This window comes from Pyxicephalus adspersus, chromosome 4 (assembly GCF_032062135.1).
Source record: "Pyxicephalus adspersus chromosome 4, UCB_Pads_2.0, whole genome shotgun sequence".
Classification (NCBI taxonomy): Eukaryota; Metazoa; Chordata; class Amphibia; order Anura; family Pyxicephalidae; genus Pyxicephalus; species Pyxicephalus adspersus.
This window is the reverse complement of record NC_092861.1, coordinates 97,677,685-97,701,819: the sequence shown is the minus strand read 5'-3', so window position 1 is coordinate 97,701,819 and position 24,135 is coordinate 97,677,685. Positions and strand designations below refer to the sequence as shown.

Below are 24,135 nucleotides of genomic sequence, written 5' to 3'. Positions count from 1 at the left end.
ACCAAAATGGCAGTAAAGAATGAAGGGGAGAGGTCCTCTCCACAAAAGTGTAAAAACAAAAAACGCACATTTTTCTATTACATAACAGAGAAAGTCACTCTTTAATATAATGTTAAAAATGTGGCGATGCTTTATTAGCATCATGCATGTGATATCGGATAGGGACAAGACAGACAGTGACCCCCTCTCATTACTGTCCATATTCTATATAAAAACACTGTCTGTGACGTTTATCAGCAGTGTGTAATGTCATCGGCAGCGCAGTGTGAGGGCTATGTGAGTGTAAAAGCTGCATGTGATATTCTGCAGCCCAACAACTTGCTGTGTTCAAACCTTCAGATCTCCTAAACCGTTGGTTGTATTAACTTGAAATTTGTAAGGTACACGTGGAGGCATAGGAAACTGAAACTGTAGGTGCAAGTGGGGGACACTTGTGGCTAAAACTTTAAAACTATGTAATTACTATTGCATTATGAGAACATAAATCTCTACCTAGCAAAATGTGCTGCCTGCTCTGTTACACATAACTGTCTGCATCTTACCTCAAACCCCAATTTCTCCAGAGTTAAGAGGTGCAGGGAAACAAAAATATAGGTGGAAGTGGGAGACACGTGTGGCGATCACCTTTCATCACCCTGGCATCTTTACAACATTAAAAAAAAACTGTCCATCAAAATGCACTTCCTTGTTACACGACTGTAACCTTCCTGTACCTCAACCTCAATAAAATGTAGTGGGCAGAGTTCATGTTCTAACGATGCCATAGTGATGAAGTTTTAGGGGATGTTAGTCACAGATGTTCCCCACTTGTACCTATATTTTTGGTTTCTTACACGTCCCCATTCCCCAATTGAAGTTCAGAATGTTAGATAAGTGGAGAGGAATGTGTAACAGGGCAGGGAAGCCCATTTTAATGGGCAGAGTGTTTTATGTTCTAATGATGCTGTAGTAATGAGATTGTAGGGGGAGAATGTGCCCGCCACTTGCACCTATATTTTCAGTTTTGTACCCCCACCCTCAGCTAAATTGGTGTACAAATAGGAGAAGCAGACAGTAGTTTGACAGGTATAGATTTGTGACAGGTAGGTATATATTTAGGGGCCCCACCCCAATGCTCCTTGCTATGTTAGTGGCTCCGGGGTCCCCAATTTGCACTTTCAATTTAGGACTCCTAGTTGCACTTTCCTCTGAAACAGCAACCCCAAACTTTTTATATTTGTGACTCCCATATCTTTAAATTCTGTAAACCTGGGGGGCTGAAATTGTAATAACTAGTATCTATGAGGGTCCCCTGTACACCCTGAAAATTACAGGTCATTGTGACATAGATTTTAGGAGATATGGAGGTTTGTACACAGAGCTATGAGGATGCAGAATGACATGGATACTTTATACACACTGGATACATTTCACAGGCAGAGCTCGTGCTATGAGATGGGGGCGGGGCTGCCTGTGTCTCCTTCACATGAAGGCTGAACTGTGTGCTCATCGGTAGCAATCCTCTGAACGGATGGCTCAGAGTAGAGAGCAGCCTCACTGAGATCCGTGCATCCGAGGATGAGAGCTGCTGAGTGCTGGGCGGGGTATTCAAATCAGCCGGGCGGAGCAACCGGCTAAAAACCTCTGGGGAGAACTATGCCTATGAAACTAATGTCTGCTTCTCTTCTTTGAAGCCTGATTTCTCTGAGGGTGGGGGTACAAAACTGAAAATATAGGTGCAAGTGGCGGGCACATTCTCCCCCTACAATCTCATTACTACAGCATCATTAGAACATAAAACACTCTGCCCAATAAAATGGGCCTCCCTGCCCTGTTACACATTCCTGTCCACTTTACCAACATTCTGAAATTCAATTGGGGAATGGGGAGGTGTAAGAAACCAAAAATATAGGTACAAGTGGGGAACATCTGTGACTAACGTCCCCTAAAATGTCATCACTATAGTATCATTAGAACATAAACTCTGCCCACTACATTTTATTGAGGTTGAGGTACTGGAAGGTTACAGTCATGTGTAACAAGGAAGTGCATTTTGATTGGCAGTTTTTTTTTTTTTAATGATGTCATAGTGATGAAAGGTGATAGCCACAAGTGCCTCCCACTTCCACCTATATTTTTGTTTCCCTGCACCTCTTAATTCTGGAGAAATTGGGGTTTGAGGTAAGATGCAGACAGATGTGTAACAGAGCAGGCAGCAAGCTTTGCTAGGTAGAGATTTTTTTTCTCATAATGCCATACTAATTACATTTTAAAGAGGTTTAGCCACAAGTGTCCCCCACTTGCACCTACAGTTTGTTTCCTATGCCTCCACGTGTACCTTAAAAATTTAAAGTTAATACAACCAATGGTTTAGGAGATCTGAAGGTTTGAACACAGCAAGTTGTTGGCTGCAGAATATGACATGCAGCTTTTACACTCACACAGCCGTCACACTGCGCTGCCAATGACATTACACACTGTGGATAAACTTCACAGCCAGTGTTTTTATATAGAATATGGGCGGTGATAAGAGGGGGTCACTTTCTGTGTTGTCCCTATCTGATATCACATGCATGATGCTATTAAAGCATCTCCACATTTTTAACAATATATTAAATAGTGACTTTCTCTGTTATGTAATGGAAGAATCAAGTGGAAAAATTTTTTTTTTAACAAAAGTTCACTTTAACTAAATCTAGACACGAGCACATCTGAAGTTAGACTGAATTCACAGTGGCAGTAAGGTTACATTTGTCCATTCCTCATGCCAGGAACCACTGCCGCTAAAACTTCTAGCTCGAAAAAGCCCAGCACTTACTGCCTGTTATCTATCCTAGGTGCCTGGAAGTTGCCAGAAGTCACTCAGAAGGGGTAAATGTTTTTTGCTGCTAATATGAGCTAAGCCTATTTGTTACACCACATTCATTATACTATTACACTACTACAAAGGAATACACTCTTAAAACTTTGAACACTAGTAAGTTTGGTCACAATACACGGCATAGGACAGTTGTGGCAAAATACATAGAATAGAAAAATTGGATATACAAACGGAGCAGGCTTTACAAAGTTGTAACAAATCGTTGGGAGAAGGTAGAACACTGTAACAATAAGAGGTTACTGATTACCCATGGCATAAACAACTAGGAGCAGTAAATTTGCCATGTTTTGCCACACCCCCTTTTTTTTTACCACCCGGCTACAGCTTCCCACCACCCAGCTGAAAAAAATTTTTGGGGAGAACACTGCCTTATTTCAGTCAAATGTTAAAAAATGGTGAAGTGCCCCCCAGGAAGCAGATTTGGTGCACAAAATAGTACAGGGCTACCTTAAGGTTAGGGGTAGTATAAACAATGAGGTGTAGAGGGAGACGCAGTTTATGATTATGCATAAGGCTTTTTAAAGTGTTTCGAAAATCTCAGACAACTTGTCATACTGGACAGTGGAATTTCCAGTGTCCTAATTGTGGGGCCTTCAGCTCCCTAATATTTTAATTTTCTGGCGACAGACAATACAATTTATACAACAGGACTTGAATATAAAAGTACCTCTTTATGGGCATATTTGTTTTGATTTCTTTGTATGTGTGAATTACTTGGATTGTTACTGAAATCTGGTGTGAGTTTCGTGCCAATAGCCCCATAAAATTCTGTAAAAAGCGTTAACGCGTACGCGTTCAATACTTATCTCCTCCGCTGTATTTGTATTCAGCTTTGCTACAAGAAATCTGTTTATCTATATGGATAGCACTTTGATTATTTTTTTTCTGCTTTCATGATTATGTTGAGGGAGTATATAAAATACCTTAATCAGTCAAAATGCCAATTATGTAAAAATATTTATGATTATCTAAAAAAAGAAATATATATATATAATGCTAAGATAGCCCCCCCGATTCATATAAAAAAATTTGTGACAGTTTTGCCTCTGTTTAAGTGCTGTAAATACTGAAGTGCTTCATGTTTGCTTCCTACTAAAAAAAACATACACAAGTAAGCATTATGGTGTTACAAGTTATGTTTTGTATGTTAAGTACTGTAAATATTTAAAATGTCATCAAAAAAATATGTACCTTAAAAGCTGAACAGGAAGGTTTTTTTTAAAGCAGAGCTGACACTACAATTTTAACTTTATATAGTAGGGTAGATAACCCTTCTATATAAAGTAAAAATGTGCTTTGTTATTTATTTATTTTTTCATGAAATGCTTTTTTTTTTTTTTTGGAAGGCAAAGCCATTGCCCCTTCTGTCTTTACTGCTGCAGTGGTAAAGACTGAATGGGAGCACAGAGCCCCCTAGGGTACGCTTGTCACGAATTTTAGGAGGCTTGGGCTGCTCCTTCAGCGCATGCCTGTTTAGAAGGGACTTTTTGGTCATTATAAAAAGATGCCCGATCGCACAAGACAGATGACAGAACAAGACAGATGAAGATGACAGTGCCCAGCACTTCTTATGCTTTGGGACAAAGCAGGAAACCAGGACGACGTGGGACCGTAAGGGTAAGTGTTATTTATATTTTCACTTTAGTTCTGCTTTAATGTAGAGTATCTTTTTAAATTTATGTTCCTGTGAATATTTTTATTGTCATTATCACAGGACCTGACATGTCGTGAGGAGCTTATAACTCTTATTTTATCTCTTCTACCTCTGGTTTGGAGGATCCCATTGCAAGAAGTAAAAGGTAATAAAATACATTATTATTATTATTATTATATATTTATTATTATGTATATTATTATATACATAAATACATTTATGAAATTATAATAAGTAAGCAGAGTTAGAATTAAACAATAACAAAACACGCTCAAAACACACATAAGATTATGGATGCCCTTGTGCCTTTCATACTGGTTGTTCTAGGGGATGGATAGAAAAAAGAAACCTATTCTGACACTCACCCAAAATGAATATGCCCTGATCCACTAGCTGAAAGTTTGTTTCCGCTTTAAAATACTCTCTACCACTCTAAAAATACCTAGGCACCTACTAACATTTTCACTTTTGCAGTTTTATTAAGTAATTGTTCTTCAACTGTTTTGTGTGTTCGCTTTGCATCTGGAGGAAAAGAAGTTTAATCTCTGCATAAGGAAAGGATTCTTCACAGTAATGTTTGTGAAAATGTGGAATAGGCTCCCTCAGGAATTCGTTTTGGCACATTCTATAGATTGCTCTAAGAAAAAGCTGGATACTTTTCTAGAAGCAGAGAATATAAACGCATATTATTATTATTATTATTATTATTAAACAGGATTTATATTAATGTTTTAATGTAAAGATGATAGAAACTGTTGATCCAAGGAACATCCAACTGCCTCACGTGATCAGGAAGGCATTTTAATTCCCTTGTTGTAGTAAATTGAACTGGGCTTTATAAAGTTTTTTTTTTACCTTCCTTTGAATCAACTTTGTCTATATAGATTTATCTGGTATATGTTTTTTTCCCTAGTGGTTGAACTTGATTAACTTTTTTCAACCTAACTAGATGGGGTTAGGGTGTAAGAAGGTGAATAAATATAAGCAAGGGATTTAGGTAGTGGGGATGTAGAAAATGGTAGGGGTTTGATAGTGAGAAAAAGGAATCTTGCTTGGCATCTGCTAATTGTATTTTCTATGTTCTGACATTTGTTTTGTTTCATGGTCAACAGTATATAGATATTCAGATAAGGGCTTTTACAAACGTCAGGTGATTTCAGCAGTTGCAACCTCTGCATTTCTATCAGTACAGTTTTTTTATCATGAGTTTACCGACAAATGCTTTGTCCCCTTTAGTTGCCATTACTGCTGCTAAATGTCCATTTCAGATTATAAGTTGCCACAACCCGTACTCCAATTTTAACTACAGAACCTATTAAATTCACTGAAGTGATTTAAGGCCCAGTCAAAGAGGTAATTTGTAATCTATACTAATCACAGTGAATTCCTGTGGCAGCTAGACAAATAGTATTTGCAAAAAGAAAGGTCATCAATGTTTTGGTATCAAATTTTGTTTTGGAATCCTAAAAACCCCTTTTTAATTACAATATTTTGTAACCTTTTATAGAGAATATTTTACCTTCACTTGAAATGGAACCTCTTGCTACCACAGAGAGCTGTTCAACTCCTCAAAAACCTCAGAGGAAAGTAGATACTGAAGGGAATTTTCCCTCATCAGACTTCTCAAACCTTTCAAATGTTGGCTCACGACACCATAAATCAAGACGCCAGTGCAAAAACAGTTATGCATCAAAAGATGAAAACAAGTCACTGTCTACATCAGATTCTGAAGGAGTACTGGATAAGTCTTCATTTGCAACTAAACTAAAATGTTCACAGCCTACCATTACATCTCACTCTTGGGACTCGGACAAAGGTTTCACCCAACCAAAAGTGGAATGTAAACCAAAACCAGTTACTAGCTCTTTAGAGAGTGATCTTTTAGAAAGGCCTGTTTGTGTGTTGGATAAAAAAGCTTCTCAATTTGATCTTTGTCAAATTTTGCTATCTTTGCTTGAAAAAGTTTCCAAATTTGATATAAAGCTTAATCATAGCACTTCACTCTCTGTTACAGTCATCCCAGCATTAACTGAATTCCTTTTAGGCTTTGGTGATTTCTATGCATTCATGAAAGGAACATTAGCAAAAGGATGGACTGAGGAACCAGTGGCATTAGTGCAGAGAATGGTCTTACGTACAGTGTTAATACTACTGTGTGCTGACATTATTAGCAGGAATGTTATGCCTGACAATTTAAGAAAGAACCTTAATGATTTATTAAAAACGGCCTTAAAATATAAATTTTACCTAAATAACAAGCCCGACATATACAACCAACAATCAACCAAAGATGTTTCAGAAAACTTAGAGACGCCTAGATGCCAGCATCAAACTCTATTGATAGCAGAGCTTCTTGAAGGCATTTTTCACATCATGTTGTTATGTCTTAAGTGTGCAGCTCCAAATCCTTTATATTTTAGTCAGTCTTTAGAACTTTTGCATGACTTTGTACAATACAGTGGATTTGATCTCCTTGAGAAAGCAATCCTTTATATGGAATCAATATGTCTGCAGTGTGAAAACCTGTGTTCTGGAGCCTGTGAAAATGTATCCCTACTTATCAGTAATGTCATAAAAATAATCAGTGTTATCAAAAAAGTCAAATCTGAGCAACTCCACCAGTCAATGTGTACAAGAAAAAGACATAGAAGGTGTGAATTTTCACACTTTGTGCATCATCACAGAGATCTTTCTGGTCTTCCTGTTTCTATTTTCAAAAGTCATGTTCCTAAAGATCCTTTTGAAGAGAATATATATGAAGAGGTCCGATATCCTGAGAGGAGCTGTTGCATAGCAGTGTGTGCACATCAATGTTTACGTTTATTGCAACAGGCATCACATAACCCTACAATACTACAGATTATTTCTGGTATACAGAATGTTGGGATTTGCTGTTGTATGGATCCTGCATCTGTAGTTTTACCACTTCTTTATGCATTTAAGATTCCCAAATTAATACATTTGCAACAGCACGCCCTAAGTCTACTTGCAAATTTGTTGTTGGATCAGCTAGGTGGAGGTGAAAGTTCCAATACTGTGAAACAAGCATCATGTAACATATGCGCAATGGATGGTGAGAATTTAGCAGAATTACAGGACACAATTCAAGGAAAATCTGACACTGCTTTATCTACAAATTTGTGCAGTATGTCTTATACATTTCAGGGTGTTCTACCAAGAAGTGGGTCAGAAGACATGATGTGGAAATGGGATTCTTTAAAAGCCTACCAAGAACTAGTCTTTAGTAATGATCTGCATCTGAGTTTACCTATTGCCACCCATATCTGCTCCATTATCCAGAAAGGAAATGCAGTCATTCAGTGGAAATTGTACACACTAATCTTTAATGCTGTTTTGCAAAGAGGGGTAGAGATAGCTCATCGTTATCAACAGATGGGTTCTTCAGCATCATATAGCCATACAAGCAGCTATAATAAAACAGGATTATCTGAAGAATCACTGAAGGTTTATTTAAAAGTACTTCCAGAATTGCTGAAATCCAGGTAAGTGTTTTGATTTTTAATTTTTTTTTTTTTTTTACTGTAAAAGATGTCTACACTTTATACTAAATGTATTCCCCTCCACATAATTTGCATGTGCTTAGCTAAAAAGGGAAAATGTAAAGAATTATGATAGATATATATATATATATACTCCATCAAGCGTCCGTCCTGCACACGAACGAGCAAGGAAGCCCGGTTCGTATCTAGGAGTCGTCTACATGTCGAGTGTCTTTAACTTGGGGACTTACGTGTGTGTGTGTGTGTGTATAGATAGATAGATAGATAGATATGTAAATGTAACTCTTTGTGGCAAGTGCGTCTTCCTATGTATTTTTGTTTATCATTGAACCTACCTATTACACTGCCAGGTTATGGGGAAGGTATACCATGAAAAGCAATATTTTTTAACCCTGTTAAGAAATGTAATTCAGATTGAAATGAAAAAGTTGCAGGGGCCCCAAAGAGCAAATAAAGAGGTCTCAGAGTATTGCAAGCATCTAATATAATATACTTTATATTTTTTCCTGAACTTTGTACTTGTAGTTGTTTTTTGAGGGACTACTATAAATATGTGTGCATGTGTGTAAGGAGTTAATATATTCCTGACCGTTAGGTATTGCGGGATCATAGAGTGAACTGTGCAGTGTACATCATGGAAATAATTGCAAACGGGTGTGTGGGTTTTTTTTATTGTACAGGGGACATATAGCATGTTCCTTCTGCAAAAAATTACCTTTCCACTTAAAAGATCACTTCTCATTAGCTTGGGCAAGGCAGCATATGTATATCTTCATGAAGCCCATGGACATTTACAAGTATTTAGGAATCACTCTTCCCTTTCATCCAGAAGCATCAGCTGTTCTTTTATATTTTGACCTCTAGCCACTGCCCAAGCAACAATAAGTTCCAGGGAAGAGGGAGAACAGTTTCTTTTGTGTTTAATTAGCATGTTTATATAATGCTGACACTTTTCAATCTATAGGGGACATTGAGAAATGTTATTTGTACCTAAACAGTACCCCAAATATCATTTTTTTTTTATTTCTGGAAGTCCTGAAAAATAGCAGTGTGCTTCTTTAGCATCGAACTGTGCCTATACCTATACACCTGCTGTGGGGGCACAGCAGCCACTGACGATGATACTTAGAGCATATTTATATCCACAGATATCGCTATCTACCATCTGTGAACTCTGTGGCTCATCTAAATTATAAGGATTGTGTCCGAAAGTTAAGCAGTAGATCACTACAAAGTTCCATTAGGCTCAATGAAACAGAAGGAGCTTCATAATTGGAGAGGTGCTCATTTTTACATGCATCGTTACCTGCTTTACTTCATTCTTCATGCCTTTTTTTGCACAATAGAGTGGAAGGAGTACTATGTGTCTTTAACAGGTTTTCCAACCTTTTTTTTTTTTTGTTTTGTTACTGGTGATTTTGCTTTTTAGAGGGTACCTTTTTCATGTGCACAAAAACCTTATAATTGTTTTTGAACATGTTATTGGTCACTCTTTTTAAATCTATATTTTTCTTTAACTTACTCCAAAAACCTTGCTGCAAAGGTGCTTGTTTAGGTGAAAATGTTCTGTCCAATTACTCTACCACATCTCCCTGTCACCCTGGCACATTTTCTTTTGCTGGAGCAAAATGTGCATTTGTTTGATGCACACTTTAGCAAACCAAATTGTCTCCAGGATTTACATTTGTCTATATCGTGAGGAGATTTATACAGCCATATTTGGCAGGGTAGGAAGCTCCTTTTTCTTCTGCTGTGGTTAGAAACACTATCACTTTGACTCTTTAGCGTGTGTTTGAAAAAGGCAACTCCCCAGATATACATATGAGTTTATTTAACACATACAGAGCATTTTAACAGCTCTACTGACTCGGCTGTTGTTTGATAGAGAACACAATACTTTTATTTTTCATGTGACTTCTCTCCTTCTCTTCCCCATTGACAGTGCATGGGTCTAGTAGCCAATTGCAAGGTGCTGGCTGTCAATAGATGTAGAGGGGGTGGCATACTGCTGTCTTTAGCCTCATACCCAGGCGAAACAATGGATTACAGTAGCTCCTACAGCTGTGGTAGTATGTGTATATAACTGGTATAGGGTGGAGAGGGTGCAGTACCTTTTAGAAACTCACTTTGCCTTAAGTATACATTGACAGTGTCTCTTTAAAGGACAAGTTCATTAAATGTATAAAAACATCCAACCCCTAAATATACTAAATTTAGCCAACCCTGCTTTTACAGCCTGCCTAGTAAAAGAAGTAATAAGTATTTCTTTTTCTTGCATTAATCCAACATTACAGAAATATTTTTGCCCCAATTTGTCTCCCACATTTATAAAATGTTTTTTTAAAATATACTTTGTAGGACTTATTAGCTAAACTTAATTTTTAAAATATTTTTTGTCTGTTTTGTTTTGCAGTGTAATACGAGAAGTATTCCTAAATTCAAATGGATTGAATCAAATTACAGAGCTTAACTATTTGGATTCTTTAAGATATTTCTGTTTGAAAGCTTTTGAGACTCTTATTTGTTATGGAAAGCAACAGATGGATTCTTTGTCTCCTAACTTAGACAATGGCAGTCTTGATTCAAACCCACTTCCTTTGGAATTTCATGTTCAGTTTTCAAAGCCCCAGCAGTGGCTGCATAATATTCAAACCAAGGACTTTACTGATTTGAAGGAATTATGTTCAAAGAGGAAAAGGGTGATCCATCAGAAAACAAACATTATAAACCTTTTCCTTTGTTTGGCTTTTTTAAGTGTAAGCAAAGATTCAGAATCTGACTTTGAAACTGTCAATGAATCGGAAGACACTTCTGGCTATGATAGTACGGCGAGTGAACCACGTAGCATTTTACCAAAGTTTAATGTTGAAAGCTTGGCTTTGCCACCTACAGAGCAAATACATAGAGCAGCAGATATTTGGTCTGTGTGTTGTTGGCTTTACATTTCAAATGCATTGTTCCAAAAGCAATTCCACAAAATTGGTGGCTTTGACTTGTGCTACAAACTAATTTTTCTGATAATTAATACATTTTCCAGCAACTTTGAAGTTTTAAGAAGTAAAATTCTTCCTGTTCCTCGTGAAAAATTTATTTGGGCTGTCGAAGTAGGTGTTGGCATGGAGGGCCATTGCCCTACAGATTGTACAAATCTTGATGCTTCCAAAGAACTATCCTTTCGCTATCTTCCGCCTGATCATCAATATTCTTTATTTGACAAATCATTTTTTGTTAGTACTCCTACAACTGAAGTGAAAGAGTGGCCAGTTGACACCGTGAAATTATTTGAAGCACTGTTAGCCATTTGCCTGCAAAGTTCACAAAACAACCAGCTCAAAACTGATTTGGGAGCATCTCAGGTAATTTTTTTTTTAATCTAAATATTTTTTATGCTTCAGAGTTCACTGTATTATGTATAAGAGGTTGGACTAAGTCGTCACCCTTCAAGTCCAAGTTGAGTCCCAAGTTATTGACACCTAGTCCCTTTTCAAGTCTCAAATCACCAAGAATTTTTCCAAGAGTCCCAATTCAAGTCACTTCATTTATTAAGTCGTTTGCAAGTCGTATTTAGTCTTTTTTTAATTGCCTTCCTCCCCGCATTCCTTGCATTCTAAGTCCATTAAGTTCTGCTTTCCCCACTGACAGCTGAAGGAGGAGAAACCCGTGGACTTGCAATGCAAGGAAGGCGGAAAGGATATCAGTGTTACAGAAGACTCGCTGCAAGTCGAGTTGTAAGTCCCTGGACAAAGCCCCCAAGTCGAGTCACAAGTTGTTTATTAGGTGACTTAGGTCGGCGCAAGTCCATGTCGCGCGGCTCAAGTTCCAACCTCTGTTATGTATACATTCAGATTACAGCTGTAAATTAATGTAAAGTAAGGACATCTTTGTGACCATTTTTCACTTAGGCTTAGTCTACATGGATTGTTTCCCCAGCGTTTACCCTGAGCGTTTAAAAGCCCATGTTTGAAACTCCTATGCATTCCAATGGGCCAATCTACACCAGAGTGCTTCCTTGAGGCAAGTTTTTGAGCATTATAGAAAACGCTCCTTGCAATGTTTAAGAAATTAAAAATGCGGTAAGCGTGTCAATTGATTTCATTTGGAGCGTTTTTCCACCTAAAACGTCAATGGAGGCTTTTGCAAGTGTTTTTAATTTAAGCTTTTTATAAAAGCTTCCATTGAAGCTCCTGGTTTTTGCAGGAATTTGGAAGCCCCCTTTAATAAGAGGACTCACAGATCTCTGCTGCCCCACCATGGGGAATGAGTACAGGAGTACATAAAACCCCTTACTCATTCCCTTAAAGGGTTAAAATGAATGTGAAAAAAAGACGATAAATTAATGTTAAAAGTATTTTTATTATGTGTGTTTTTGTAACTGTTTAACTTTTTTTACAGGTTATCCAACAATGAAATGATGATTCCCATGGCTGCAGTCATGACATGAACACAGTGGGTGGGACTCCTGCCGGTTTAGATTTCCTAGACACTAGGGGGCAAATGGGGACAATTCTTCCCATTCACCTCTAGTGTTGATTGGCTGAGAAAAAGGGAAACCCTGATTGAGCCTCTCCCTTGGGAGGTCATGTGAGTTCACTGCACCCATAACCGTAGAGGAGTTGAAGCATGTGCTCTATCCACGTGGATATAGAGCACATGATACAACTCCTTTAGAGCTGTGGGTGCTGAACTCGCACTGCTGATTGCTCCCCCTCTCCTGGTTTGTCCTGCAGTTCTAGCAGTACCCACTGTCAGGAGACCAGAGCTCCGCTAGGACTGTGGGAGCAATCTCATCTATTCTGAAAAGATAACAATTATGTTATATAATTTTAGGTATTTTAATTTATATTTTTTTTATATGTGAAAGAAAAATTGTTGATGGAGTATATAATGAGGTTGAGACATTATGGGTGGAGTTGCATATAGGGATGGATAATACACAGATAATTATTGGAGTCTGCCATAGCTCCCCCCCAGTGCTTAAGAAGAAATATTCAACTACTTTCACATATAGCAAGGGGAGCAAAGGCTGGGACAGTGGTAGTGATGGGTGATTTGCACATCACATGTGCACATGCTTCTTGAACAGTTATATCTTTACTGGTCTCAAAGAGATATACAAGCTTCTAATTTATCTTCCTTTTACAAAGTAGTTAGCAGACTGGAGGCCTGTGATAGATATAAAATGTCTAGGTCAACACTGTAGGTAAGACTTGAAATTCAAGATTGAATCTCAATTCCCAATTAATAAACCTCTGAATTGCTTAAGTCAACCTGCAAGATACATCTTCTGCAGTCTTTTCAGCACTATCTGCACTTTGCAACAGGAAATTTACACCTTCATTTTCAGAGTCTACCCTTCAGCCTAAGCAAAGCTCTTAGGCCTTTGTGAAAATCCTCTTGGCTATCCATAGTTTCTTTAGGATGATGGAGCCTAAGGGTGCACCAATACCTCAACTACATCCTGCTTCTGGATTCTTTGATCTCAAATGAATCAATCTATCAATTATCATAGAACCAATAGTTGTGTGGAAGGATTGTGATAGGAAAAAAAAGCCAGCTTACATTTACTCGGGATAGAAGATTTCCTTTTTTGCAAAAACATTCTATTGTCCCTTTATAACTGTACAATACATGAAGAATCTTTACAAAGAATGAACACTGGACTGTCTTTAACCCCCCCTGGGAGTATAACTGAATGTGGGTCGGGGTGAGTTTTATGTACCAAAAGCAGTAACCCCTGAGCCACATTTGGGGTAGCTTAAAAAAAATCCTACCTGCTCCCCACGATCCAGCGACGTCCTCCAGCGAACCCCAGGTGGCTTCTGCATCACATCCTTGGCTTGATCGATATGATGCATGAAGTGTTGGTACACTGGGGAGGTGTGGCCTGGCGGGAAATTTAAAAGCAGATTAACATTGTAATCTGCTTTTAAAACATTGATCACAGTGATAATAATAAAAAATAAATCCTACTAATAAATAATAAATCCAAAAGTTAACTATTATTGTACCCTTGTTTGGACAAAAAAAAAATTACTGTATTTCTCACACTATAGACACACCTGACCATAAGACACACCTAGTTTTAGAGGAGGAAAACAAGAAAAAAAGTATTCCAAACCAGTACCAGTACATACCGTTCCCCAGATGTGTCCCTGCTGCTGTCATTATCCCCAATGTATAAATTTATATGAGTATAAATTAAATTAGGTTTATTATCAGCTTTCTGTACCCTGAAAATTTGAAGTTTCTACAACAATCAGTGTGGGAGATGAAGGTTTATAAATAGGGGTAATGACAGCAATAGGGACACACAGACACAGATCCCATGCTGCTGGTATACGAAGGGTAAGATTATTTCACAGTGGAAGATGGGCAGGGAGCAGCACAGCGGATCTGCAAAGTCTATAGGACATGCCCACATTTGCACTGTGAAATAATTCTACTGATCGTATAGCAGCAGCAGCTGCATGAGATCTGTGTTTGTCTGTGCTGCTCTCATTACCCCAATGTGTAAACCTTCATATAAACGTGGTGCACCGATGCATGGTAGCGGTGACGGTACTGCAGCCAGTCGACAATATTCCCTCTAAGACGCATTCTCCCCCCACTTTTTTGGGGGGAAAATGCGTCTTGTGGAGCGAAAAATACAGTAATTGTTTTTTAAATGAAATTTTTTAATTCGTTATTTTTTATAATTATTTATTATAATATATGATTTGTGTTTCAAACTTTATCATACCTGGGAGATGCCTACCCATCTTCCTCTGTCTTTTGAAACCATCACTACTTCCCACCATTACATATCTCCCATCCTATTGTGTGTAAATTCCCCCACCTACTAGATTGTAAGCTCTTCGGGGCAGGGTCCTCTCTTCCTGTATCACTGCCTGTATTAGTCTGTCATTCGCAACCTCTATTTAATGTACAGCGCTGCGTAATATGTTGGTGCTATAAAAATCCTGTTTATTAATAATAATTATAAATTCCTAAGAATTACAGGCCTAAAATATTCAACAACAAATTTCCACACAAAACAATGTACTGCTTTTGACATAAAAATACTGACAGACTGCTAGGGAGGGTAATGTTCTGGTATTAGCCATCTTGGCCCTCATAGGCTTTATATGGTCATCAAGTTTGCTTGTGAAACACTTTATAGGGATGGTATTAAGGATAATGGGGTATTAAGGATTTTTAATTGGAATCTATTTGGTTGTTGATTGTTGAACCTATTGCAAGATTTCCCCGCTTGTTATTACCTGTACAAACAGTCAGAGAAAACCAAAACGAGTCTTTTTTTTCACTCTAGGATTTTTTTTATACAACTGCCACTTGATTATTGCCAAGTAGTCAGACCCATAGTGGAAATTTAAAACTTGGGTTGGATTATAAGGAGTTTAAAGATTTAGGAGCTAAGATGGTTAATAGCTGTGACTTTTTAACTTGTATCACAGGAAAGTAGGATAATGAATCAAAGGTTTCCTAGTTAGTTTAATGATCAGTAAGTAATTACGGCTTTTTACACTTAATAAATTTTTTTTTTTATTCACTTTTTGATCCGGTTAGTAGCAATTTGCCATAGTTTAGACTGATGAATAGGTAGGTGTCCACACTATAACTAAATATAAAAAGCAAGTTTAACAGTGTAACAGTTTTATCTGCATTTTTTTTTATTTCTTTTGTTTTAGAATCTTACTGTACAACACATATTGGCTGAAACTCAGGACCTTCTTTCAAAGTCTAGAGTTCTTCAAACAAATCTTGCTCCACATATTCTTGATTGCCTGCTTCGCATTGCTGTTTCAGATTTTTCTTTTATGTCTGTCTGTCTTGAGGAGCAAAAACAAAAGGTATGACTTTAAAGCTACACGGGTTTATTAGTAATCTGCTTTAGTTTATTTGCTAAATGCATATTATTTTGTGTAGGGTCTTTGTTTTATACTGGTCAAAAGTGGACCTTAGGTTTGTAGGTCCCTGTTATGTGCAGGATGACACCAGGTTTTACTGGAATTGCTGCCCTTACCTCTCAGCCAGATCTTTGACAACCAGTCATTGTCCTCTTATAACTGCGTGGGACGATAACCAGCTTGATAATTAAAGAACCTTGCTGCAGGGATATTTTTGTTTATTAGGAGTTATTAATTATTTATTTGAAATAGCAGTAGGGAACTACTGCTATTTTTTGTTAATCTTAAAGTTGGTTTAAACCCAATCTCTGGCCAAAATTCTAAAGGTTTCACAGCATTTCCAGTAGAGTATTTTCCTAGAACTGCTGTCCCTTGACTGCTTCTCCTTTCATCAGTGGACCACCGATTCTCCTTTGTTGGTGATGTAAAAGTGAGGCAGTAAGACAGACAACTGGAGAACTGAGTAAGTATTTTATTCAGTGGTTAGAGGGTATGAGAGCATTATTTGCTATTTTTGTTATTTAGTTTATTCATTTGTCAGTCACAACAAATTGTGCATTTGCTATGACATGTTTATTTAAAATGTTACTATGCTCTTGCTGAATCAATGGGTCTATGTTATTAATTGAAAAACCTGGAGTGGATCTGTTCCAGTATTGGAAAACGTTTGGCAATTAATAAATGATTTTTAGGAAATCCATTCCAGGTTTACCAGATCAGCCAGGTTCTCTAATAATATTCTATCTTCTCCAGTCTTGGACAGCTTAAAAATAGGCCTAGTTCACAATAGTCCTTTTGTCACCTATTAAAAACACTACATTGTTTTCACATGCACCCATTTTTACAAATGTTTTGTGTGATGTGAAATAAAAATCATATACATTACATTGATAGATCATCAATTTAAATTAATTGCTTTAATCAGCCCTATAAATCAGACAATTAGCTTATAAAAACAGGTAATAAAAAACCTATACAGGTAGTCCCTGGGTTAAGGACATCTGACATAGGGCTTCCCTGCTCGCTCCTGTGCAGGACGGAGGCAGGATGGGGGAGGGGGTGGTTTGCATGTCTTGCAGAAGAAATCTTTTGCTAAACACAGCTGGAGTTGTGAGTGATCCTGGTTCTCTTTCGGCAGCCCCCTGTACCAAGACAAGCTCTGCAGTTGTTTCTTTTTGCATATCAAAGCACAGTTTGGCCCAGAAGTTATTGGATGTCTAGGCTCCATAAAGGTTTTTTTTTTAACTTATACAGTAACTGATACCATGCTGCCTAATAATATGTTGGGACAAACATCTGTCATAATTACATTTATTAAAATAGTGTACTTGTACCGACTTACATACAAATTCAACTTGAGAACAAACCTACAGTCCCTATCTCGTATTTAAATCAGAAATCTAACCAAGTAAAAGAGACAAATAGATTAGTTTTGTAATTACCATGTATCAATCAATGTATTCTTTACAAGCAGTGTAAATACCTTATTTTGTACTGGTAACAGCTTCTTGCAGTTTCTGTATAGCAGAGCTAGAGAGAGAGAGCTGGAAGCAGTTAAAGGAGCCAATTGGTTAAAATGCTGACACAGCCCCTTTTAGCTGCGTCCCCACCCAACACGTTTCAGTAGCCATCTGGTCAGTGAGTGCAGGCAGCCTGCCAGCTCTGTTTGCAGAAGAGGGAAGAGTTATACATTTATGTTTTCCACTCCCTCATCGTCTGGCAGCAGTACTGACAAGATGTTGGCTGTAAGCTTGCTTTTACATGGAGCTATCATCATACTGGAGGGGTACAGACCAGTAACTGTTTATGGCCCACAAAAGAGCCCTAGTGTACCAAAATATAATACTGTACGACTTAGTTCAGATTAGCGGATTACCTGTGCAAAACGTCTTGCAAAATATGGTTTACTTTTGAACAAATGGTTCAGTCCTTTTTCTAAGGTGGTAGGTGGCGGCAACATTGCTGCATGTTTTTTCAGATGTTACATGCAACTTTCAAGAGTAGTTTGTTACCACAGCCATCTCCATAGACCTGAGCTGAACCATTTTTGGTTGCTATTATTGCCATTTTTGAGCATTTACATGTTTTTTTCTATGCAGTTTAGAAAAAAGAACACTTGAATATTCCTGAAAAAGCATAGCAGTTACTATCAGTTACTGCTCCGGGACCTAGTGATTGCCAGTAGCCATTTGTGTGCAGTAAATGCCACAGCTCTTTTACTGTTAAAGTCAACTAAATAATAATATTAATGTAAATAATTACACTGAATATTACTGTTAATATTTACACTAAATAATGCATACTAAGGGGGTGGTCATTACAAAGCTTAAACTACAGAGGATGGTAGAAAGCTGCTACATTTTATAGTGGTATACTATAACTCTACCACACTCCAATTGTCCCACTGGGAATTTCTGGGGAGAACATTTATGATATAGTAGGGCAAAGCAGCCTGAAATGGAGAAGAGGTATTCAGTATTTTGCATCTTCTTTCATTGTCTGAGAGGCTTGATGGTGGGTATTAGACTGGTGATGTCAGGTAGCAGAAAAAAATACTTTGGTGGATTTGTATAGAATGAATACTAAATATTGCAGCAATTTTTTTCAATATGTTTTTAATATTGTGATTTCCATATCTTGAAATTCTTGAAATCTGGGGGCTGAAATTGTAGTTACTACTAGCAATGAGGGTGCCCTGTGCACCCTGAAAGTTTCAAGTCATTAGGACTAATAGTTTAGGGCAAGGGTGCCCAATCTTCACCTGGACCGTGAAACTGCCAGATCCGGCCCTCTGCTTATTCCCTCTCTGCTCATTCCCTCTCTGCTCATTCCCTCTCTGCTCATTCCCTCTCTGCTCATTCCCTCTCTGCTCATTGTCTTGCACGGGATGGGGTGCGCACATCTCCTGTTTCTCAATGAGATCTGTCTACCAGATGAGGGAGCTTCCTGAGCATGCTCAGTGTTAGCTCCCTGAGTGGGTGTGTACTTATGATGTCACCAATCAGCTGTTGCTGCTCCCCGCCCACCTTGTACTGTGAGATAATCCCCACCCCTCCTGGAGCAGCATGAGAGCTGTGTCTGTGTCCATTCAGCTGTCATTATCCTTATGTATAAACCTTCATATCTCCTACACTGATTGTCATAGAAATGTGAAATTTTTAGGGTACACAGGGGGCCCTCAGAGCTTTAGTAGACTAAATTTCACCCTAAAGATAAATTGCCAGATACGAGGTTCCAAGCATAAAATCCTAACAATTGGGGATATTTTCACATTTAGGGGAGCTATTTCAAGATTAGCATCCCCAAATTTTGTTTGCATGTTAGGGGCCCCCAAGGGCCACTCCTATGGCAATGAGCATTAGAGTACTGTCAATTTGCTCTGTGCTGTGGTGCCCCAAATTTATACTTGATTGTTCACAAAACTTAAAGGCTGAGTTCAGGCTGGCGGTGAGGTTTCAGTGCGGTTAACCCTTCCTCATGACATAGAACTCTGCCTAGGGGGAGACGCTCAGTAGCGCCTAGAGTCAAATCTGCAGACTGAGCAGCTTTTGGGATGCCTGTTGCATATAGCTGGTCACTTACGTTCTCTGAACCCCAATTTCTCTGAAACATAGGGATCGTGTCAACTGCAGATGTAGGAGTCCCCCCTCATTCCCCAATAAAATGGTATACCCATCATATCCTGCTACCCTATTACACATAGCTATCCCAGTGTTCTCCCCAGAAATTTTTTTCAGCCGGGTGGTAGGAAGCTGTAGATATTTTTGGTTTCTTACACCTCCCCATTCCCCAATTGAAGTTCAGAATGTTAGATAAGTGGACAGGAATGTGTAACAGGGCAGGGAGGCCCATTTTGATGGGCAGAGTGTTTTATGTTCTAATGATGCTGTAGTAATGGGATTGAAGGGGGAGAAGGTGCCCGCACCTATATTTTCAGTTTTGTAACCCCACTCTCAGAGAAATTGGGCTTCAAAGAACAGAAGCAGACAGTGGTCTCATAGGTAAAGATTTGTGACAGGTAGGTATATATTTAGGGGCCCCACCCCAGTGCTCCTTGCTATGTTAGTGGCTTCGGGGTCCCCAATTTGCACTTTCAATTTAGGACTCCTAGTTGCACTTTCCTCTGAAACAGCAACCACAAAGTTCAATTTTCATAACTTTTTACATTTGTGACTCCCATATCTTAAAATTCTTTAAAGCTGGGGGGCTGAAATTGTAGTAACTAGTATCTATGAGGGTCCCCTGTACACCCTGAAAATTACAGGTCATTGTGACATACAGTTTAGGAAATATGGAGGTTTTTACACACAGAGCTGTGAGGATGCAAAAATTCACACACAGAGCTAGAGGTGGATACATTTCACAGGCAGAAATCCGAGCTCGTTCTATGAGATGGGGCTGCCTGTGTCTCCTTCACATGAAGGCTGAACTGTGTGTGCTCACATCTCATCCCAGCAGCAATCCTCTGAACGGATGGCACAGAGCACAGATGGCACAGAGCAGCCTCACTGAGATCCGGGCATCCGAGGATGAGCGCTGCCGAGAGCTGGGCGGAGCAACCGGCTAAAAACCTCTGGGGAGAACTATGCTATCCCCGTACTCTCTATAAACCCCAATTTCTCTGTAAGAAAATGGAAATGAAATTTATGGGGCTAACTTCCCCTAGAATTTCATCATTACTGCACTGTCACAAGATAAGAAAAACTATAGCTATTATGCTGCTACCCTGTCCCACAAATCTGGCCAATTACCTTCTGTGAACCCCAATTTGTTTGAAAGTGAAACTGCTCTTTGGTACAGGAATGGTGGGCGGAGTGCATTTATATGACTTGCCAGCACTGTATGATAGCTTCAGTTTTGTATCTTTCATTAAAATGAACATCGAATGGTGAGTGCAGAAATTCTTGATTTGTCATTTCTTTTATTTGGTGCATGTATGTTACGGTAACTAGAAACATTTTAAATTAAAACTATTCTCGTTTTAAATGTACAGTTTAAAACGAGAATATAAATTTTTGGACAAAGACAACTTTTTCAAATTTTGGTTCTGTACATTACCAAAACTAATTTTAAATGAAACAACTCAGATGCAGTTGAACTGCAGACTTTCAGCTTTAATTTAGTGGGTTGAACAAAAAGATTGCATAAAAATACTCATAATCCTCAAGAATAGAAAGGCTAGATTGGACTTTGCTAAAAAAAAAAAAAAAAAAAAACATTTAAAAATGCCAACACAGTCATGGAAAAACATTCTTTGGACAGATGAAACCAAGATCAACATTTACCGGAATGATGGCAAGAAAAAAAAAATGAAGGCGGGGAACAGCTCATGTTCCAAAGCATACCACATCATCTGTAAAACATGGCGGAGGCAGTGTGATGGCTTGGGCGTGCATGGCTGTCAGCGGCACTGGGACACTAGTGTTTATCGATGATGTGACACAGGACAGTAGCAGCCGAATGAATTCTGAAGTGTTCAGAAACATACTGTCTGCTCAAATCCAGCTATATGCGGTCAAATTGAATGGGAGGCGTTTCATAATACAGATGGACAATGGCCCAAAACATACAGCCAAAGCAACCCATAAGTTTAATAAAGAAAAGAAGTGGGAATATTCTTGAATGGCCAAGTCAGTCACCTGATCTGAACCCAATTGAGCATGCATTTCACTTGTTGAAGACTAAACGTCGGACAGAAAAGCCCACGAACAAACAGCAATTGAAAGCCGCTGCAGTAAAGACCTGGCAGAGCATTAAAAATGAGGAATCCCAGCATCTGCTGATGTCCATGAGTTCAATACTACAGGCTGTCATCACCAGCAAAGGGTTTTCAACCATGTTTTAGAAATGAAGATTTTTTTTTTCAGCTTTTTAATTTATCTTACTACTTTTGAGCCCCTGAAATGAAGTGATTGTGTTAAAAAAGGCTTTAGTTCCTCACATTTTTATGCAATCTTTTTGTTCAACCCACTGACTTAAAGCTGAAAGTCTGCAGTTCAACTGCATCTGAGTTGTTTCATTAAAAATTAATTGTGGTAATGTACACAACCAAAATTAGAAAAAAGTTGTCTTTGTCCAAAAATTTTTATGGATCTAACTGTACATCTTTAATGTTTGTTTACATTGTGGCCTTCGAGTTTTATCTCAATGTCAACTGCGGCCCCCAGATGAAAAAAGGTTGGGCACCATGGGTTTAGCAGATATGGAGGTTGAACACAAGGAGTTAAGACTGCAGAACATGCAGTTAACACACACACAGCTATCACACTGTGCTGCTGATGATGTCATTACACATGCCTCCTTCAGCTGATACATTTTACAGGCAGCTTCTTTTTTTTTTTTCTTCATAGAAGCCACAGCACAAGCTGTCAAATAGGGGCGGGACTGTTTGTGTTTCGATCTCATCCTAGCTGTGCTGTTCTCTCCCACCCACCTCTCAGTAGCTCCTCTAATCCTCTGAACGGATCACAGCTGGGATAGAACGGCCCCTCTGTGGTCCGTTCAGAGGATTAAAGCTGCTAAGAGGTGGGCGGGGGAGGCACAGCAGCTGGGAGCTCCACCCACTAGAAAGGGGCTGGGGAGAGCTAACTACTCTTATACTTAAGGTGTTTTAAAATTTGCAATAGCTTTGCCTCTTAAAGGTTCAAACTTGAAATATTCTTCTGACATATGGAATAAATTATTCTGCCAAGTGTGACTATTGAGCAGTAATCCTATCTCGCAAAGGAAAATGCACCTGCAGACTATATTGCCAGTGCTGCTCTGTTTGCCTGAACACCAAACCCACGTGTCTAATATACATCAGACAAACGGAATTGGGATATCTGAATTTTAATGGCATGTAGTATATATATTTTTTGTGAGTATTTGTAAAGTTTATTGAATACTTTTTATTGTAGTCTGCCTGAAAACTACTGTTCTTACTTTTTGCTATTTTTGTACTTAATATAACTAATTATAATATTTATATATTTATAAAATTATAATAATTATATTATAACTTTATTACGCATTACATTTTATTATCTTTCTATTTTGTTTCACTGGTTTACAATCATCTCTGATTGTTTCGTTAGATACATAAATCAAATATACTAAATATACAACACAAAGAAGTTTCTGATGAAGGCGATGAAGTGTACAGTGTTAACTTCAGTTTCCTTGAAGAAGAAGGAGGCTATGAAGCAGACAGTGAAAGTAACCCTAAGGATGCCTCTGAAGATGATGGTATCTTTTTATTTTTTTGTTTCTCTGTCAAATTTATGTACATGCTACTAACATTACATACATAGTAGGGCAGGTTTTAAAAAGAAGTCCATCAAGTTCAACCACTAGGGAAATAAACATATCCCAGATATAGAGCCCTATGGACGTAATTCAACAGAGGAAGGCAAAAAAAAACCCTGGTACAATTCAACGGGAAAAAAAATTCCTTCCCAATTCCATGAGGCATGTGGATGTTCCCTGGATCAATGCTATCTTTACATTAAAGCCTTAATACCCAGTTATATTCTGTGCTTCTAGAAAAGCATCCAGCTTTTTCTTAAAACAATCTATAGTAGCTGAAACTAGCCTATTCCGCATTTTGGATTATAGAAATCCTGTATGGACCTAATTCCATTACATAGTTTGGTGTCATCTGCAAACGCAGAAATGGTACTTTCAATCCCAAACTCTATATCATTTATAAAGATGTTAAACAGTAAAGGTCCCAACACTGAACCTTGGGGTACACCCCTAATAAACCTTAGACCATTCAGAGTATGAATCCGTAATTGCTACTCTCTGGATGGCGGTCTTTAAACCAGTTCTCTATCCATGTACATATTGACTTTTCTAAACCTATTGACCCTAACTTGCATAATAACCATCTGTGGGGTACTGTGTCAAATGCTTTTGCAAAAGTCCAAGTACTCTATATCAACTGCAACTCCACTCTCTACCTGTTCACTTACTTCCTCATTAAAAAGAGAGTAAATTTGTTTGACAACGTCGGTCTTTCTTGAAGCCATGCTGACTATCACATATTATTATTTTCCAGCATAAACTCCTCTATGTGGTTTATTATCAAACTCTTTAGGAGCTTTCCAACTAAAGATGTTAAAGTAACTGGTCTATAGTTACCTGGTAATGACTTTGCTCCCTTTTTAAGGATAGGAACCACATTGGCCTTACACCAATCTATTGGTACCA

At 38.3% G+C, this 24,135-nt stretch overlaps 1 protein-coding gene across 3 annotated transcripts in view; it reads left to right on the top strand.

Annotated features, from left to right (window-relative positions):
- The window catches only part of LYST (lysosomal trafficking regulator), a 204,136-nt gene that overhangs the window by 15,906 nt on the left and 164,095 nt on the right, over positions 1–24,135 (top strand). For 2 of the 3 annotated variants that reach the window (XM_072409083.1, XM_072409085.1), the window contains 5 exons: positions 4,575–4,659; positions 6,022–8,017; positions 10,449–11,391; positions 15,724–15,885; positions 23,019–23,169. In XM_072409083.1, the coding sequence (XP_072265184.1) occupies positions 4,575–4,659; positions 6,022–8,017; positions 10,449–11,391; positions 15,724–15,885; positions 23,019–23,169 (3,337 nt within the window). Of the gene's footprint in view, positions 1–4,387; positions 4,478–4,574; positions 4,660–6,021; positions 8,018–10,448; positions 11,392–15,723; positions 15,886–23,018; positions 23,170–24,135 lie in introns of those variants that run through there. The other variant, XM_072409084.1, reaches the window with a different exon arrangement.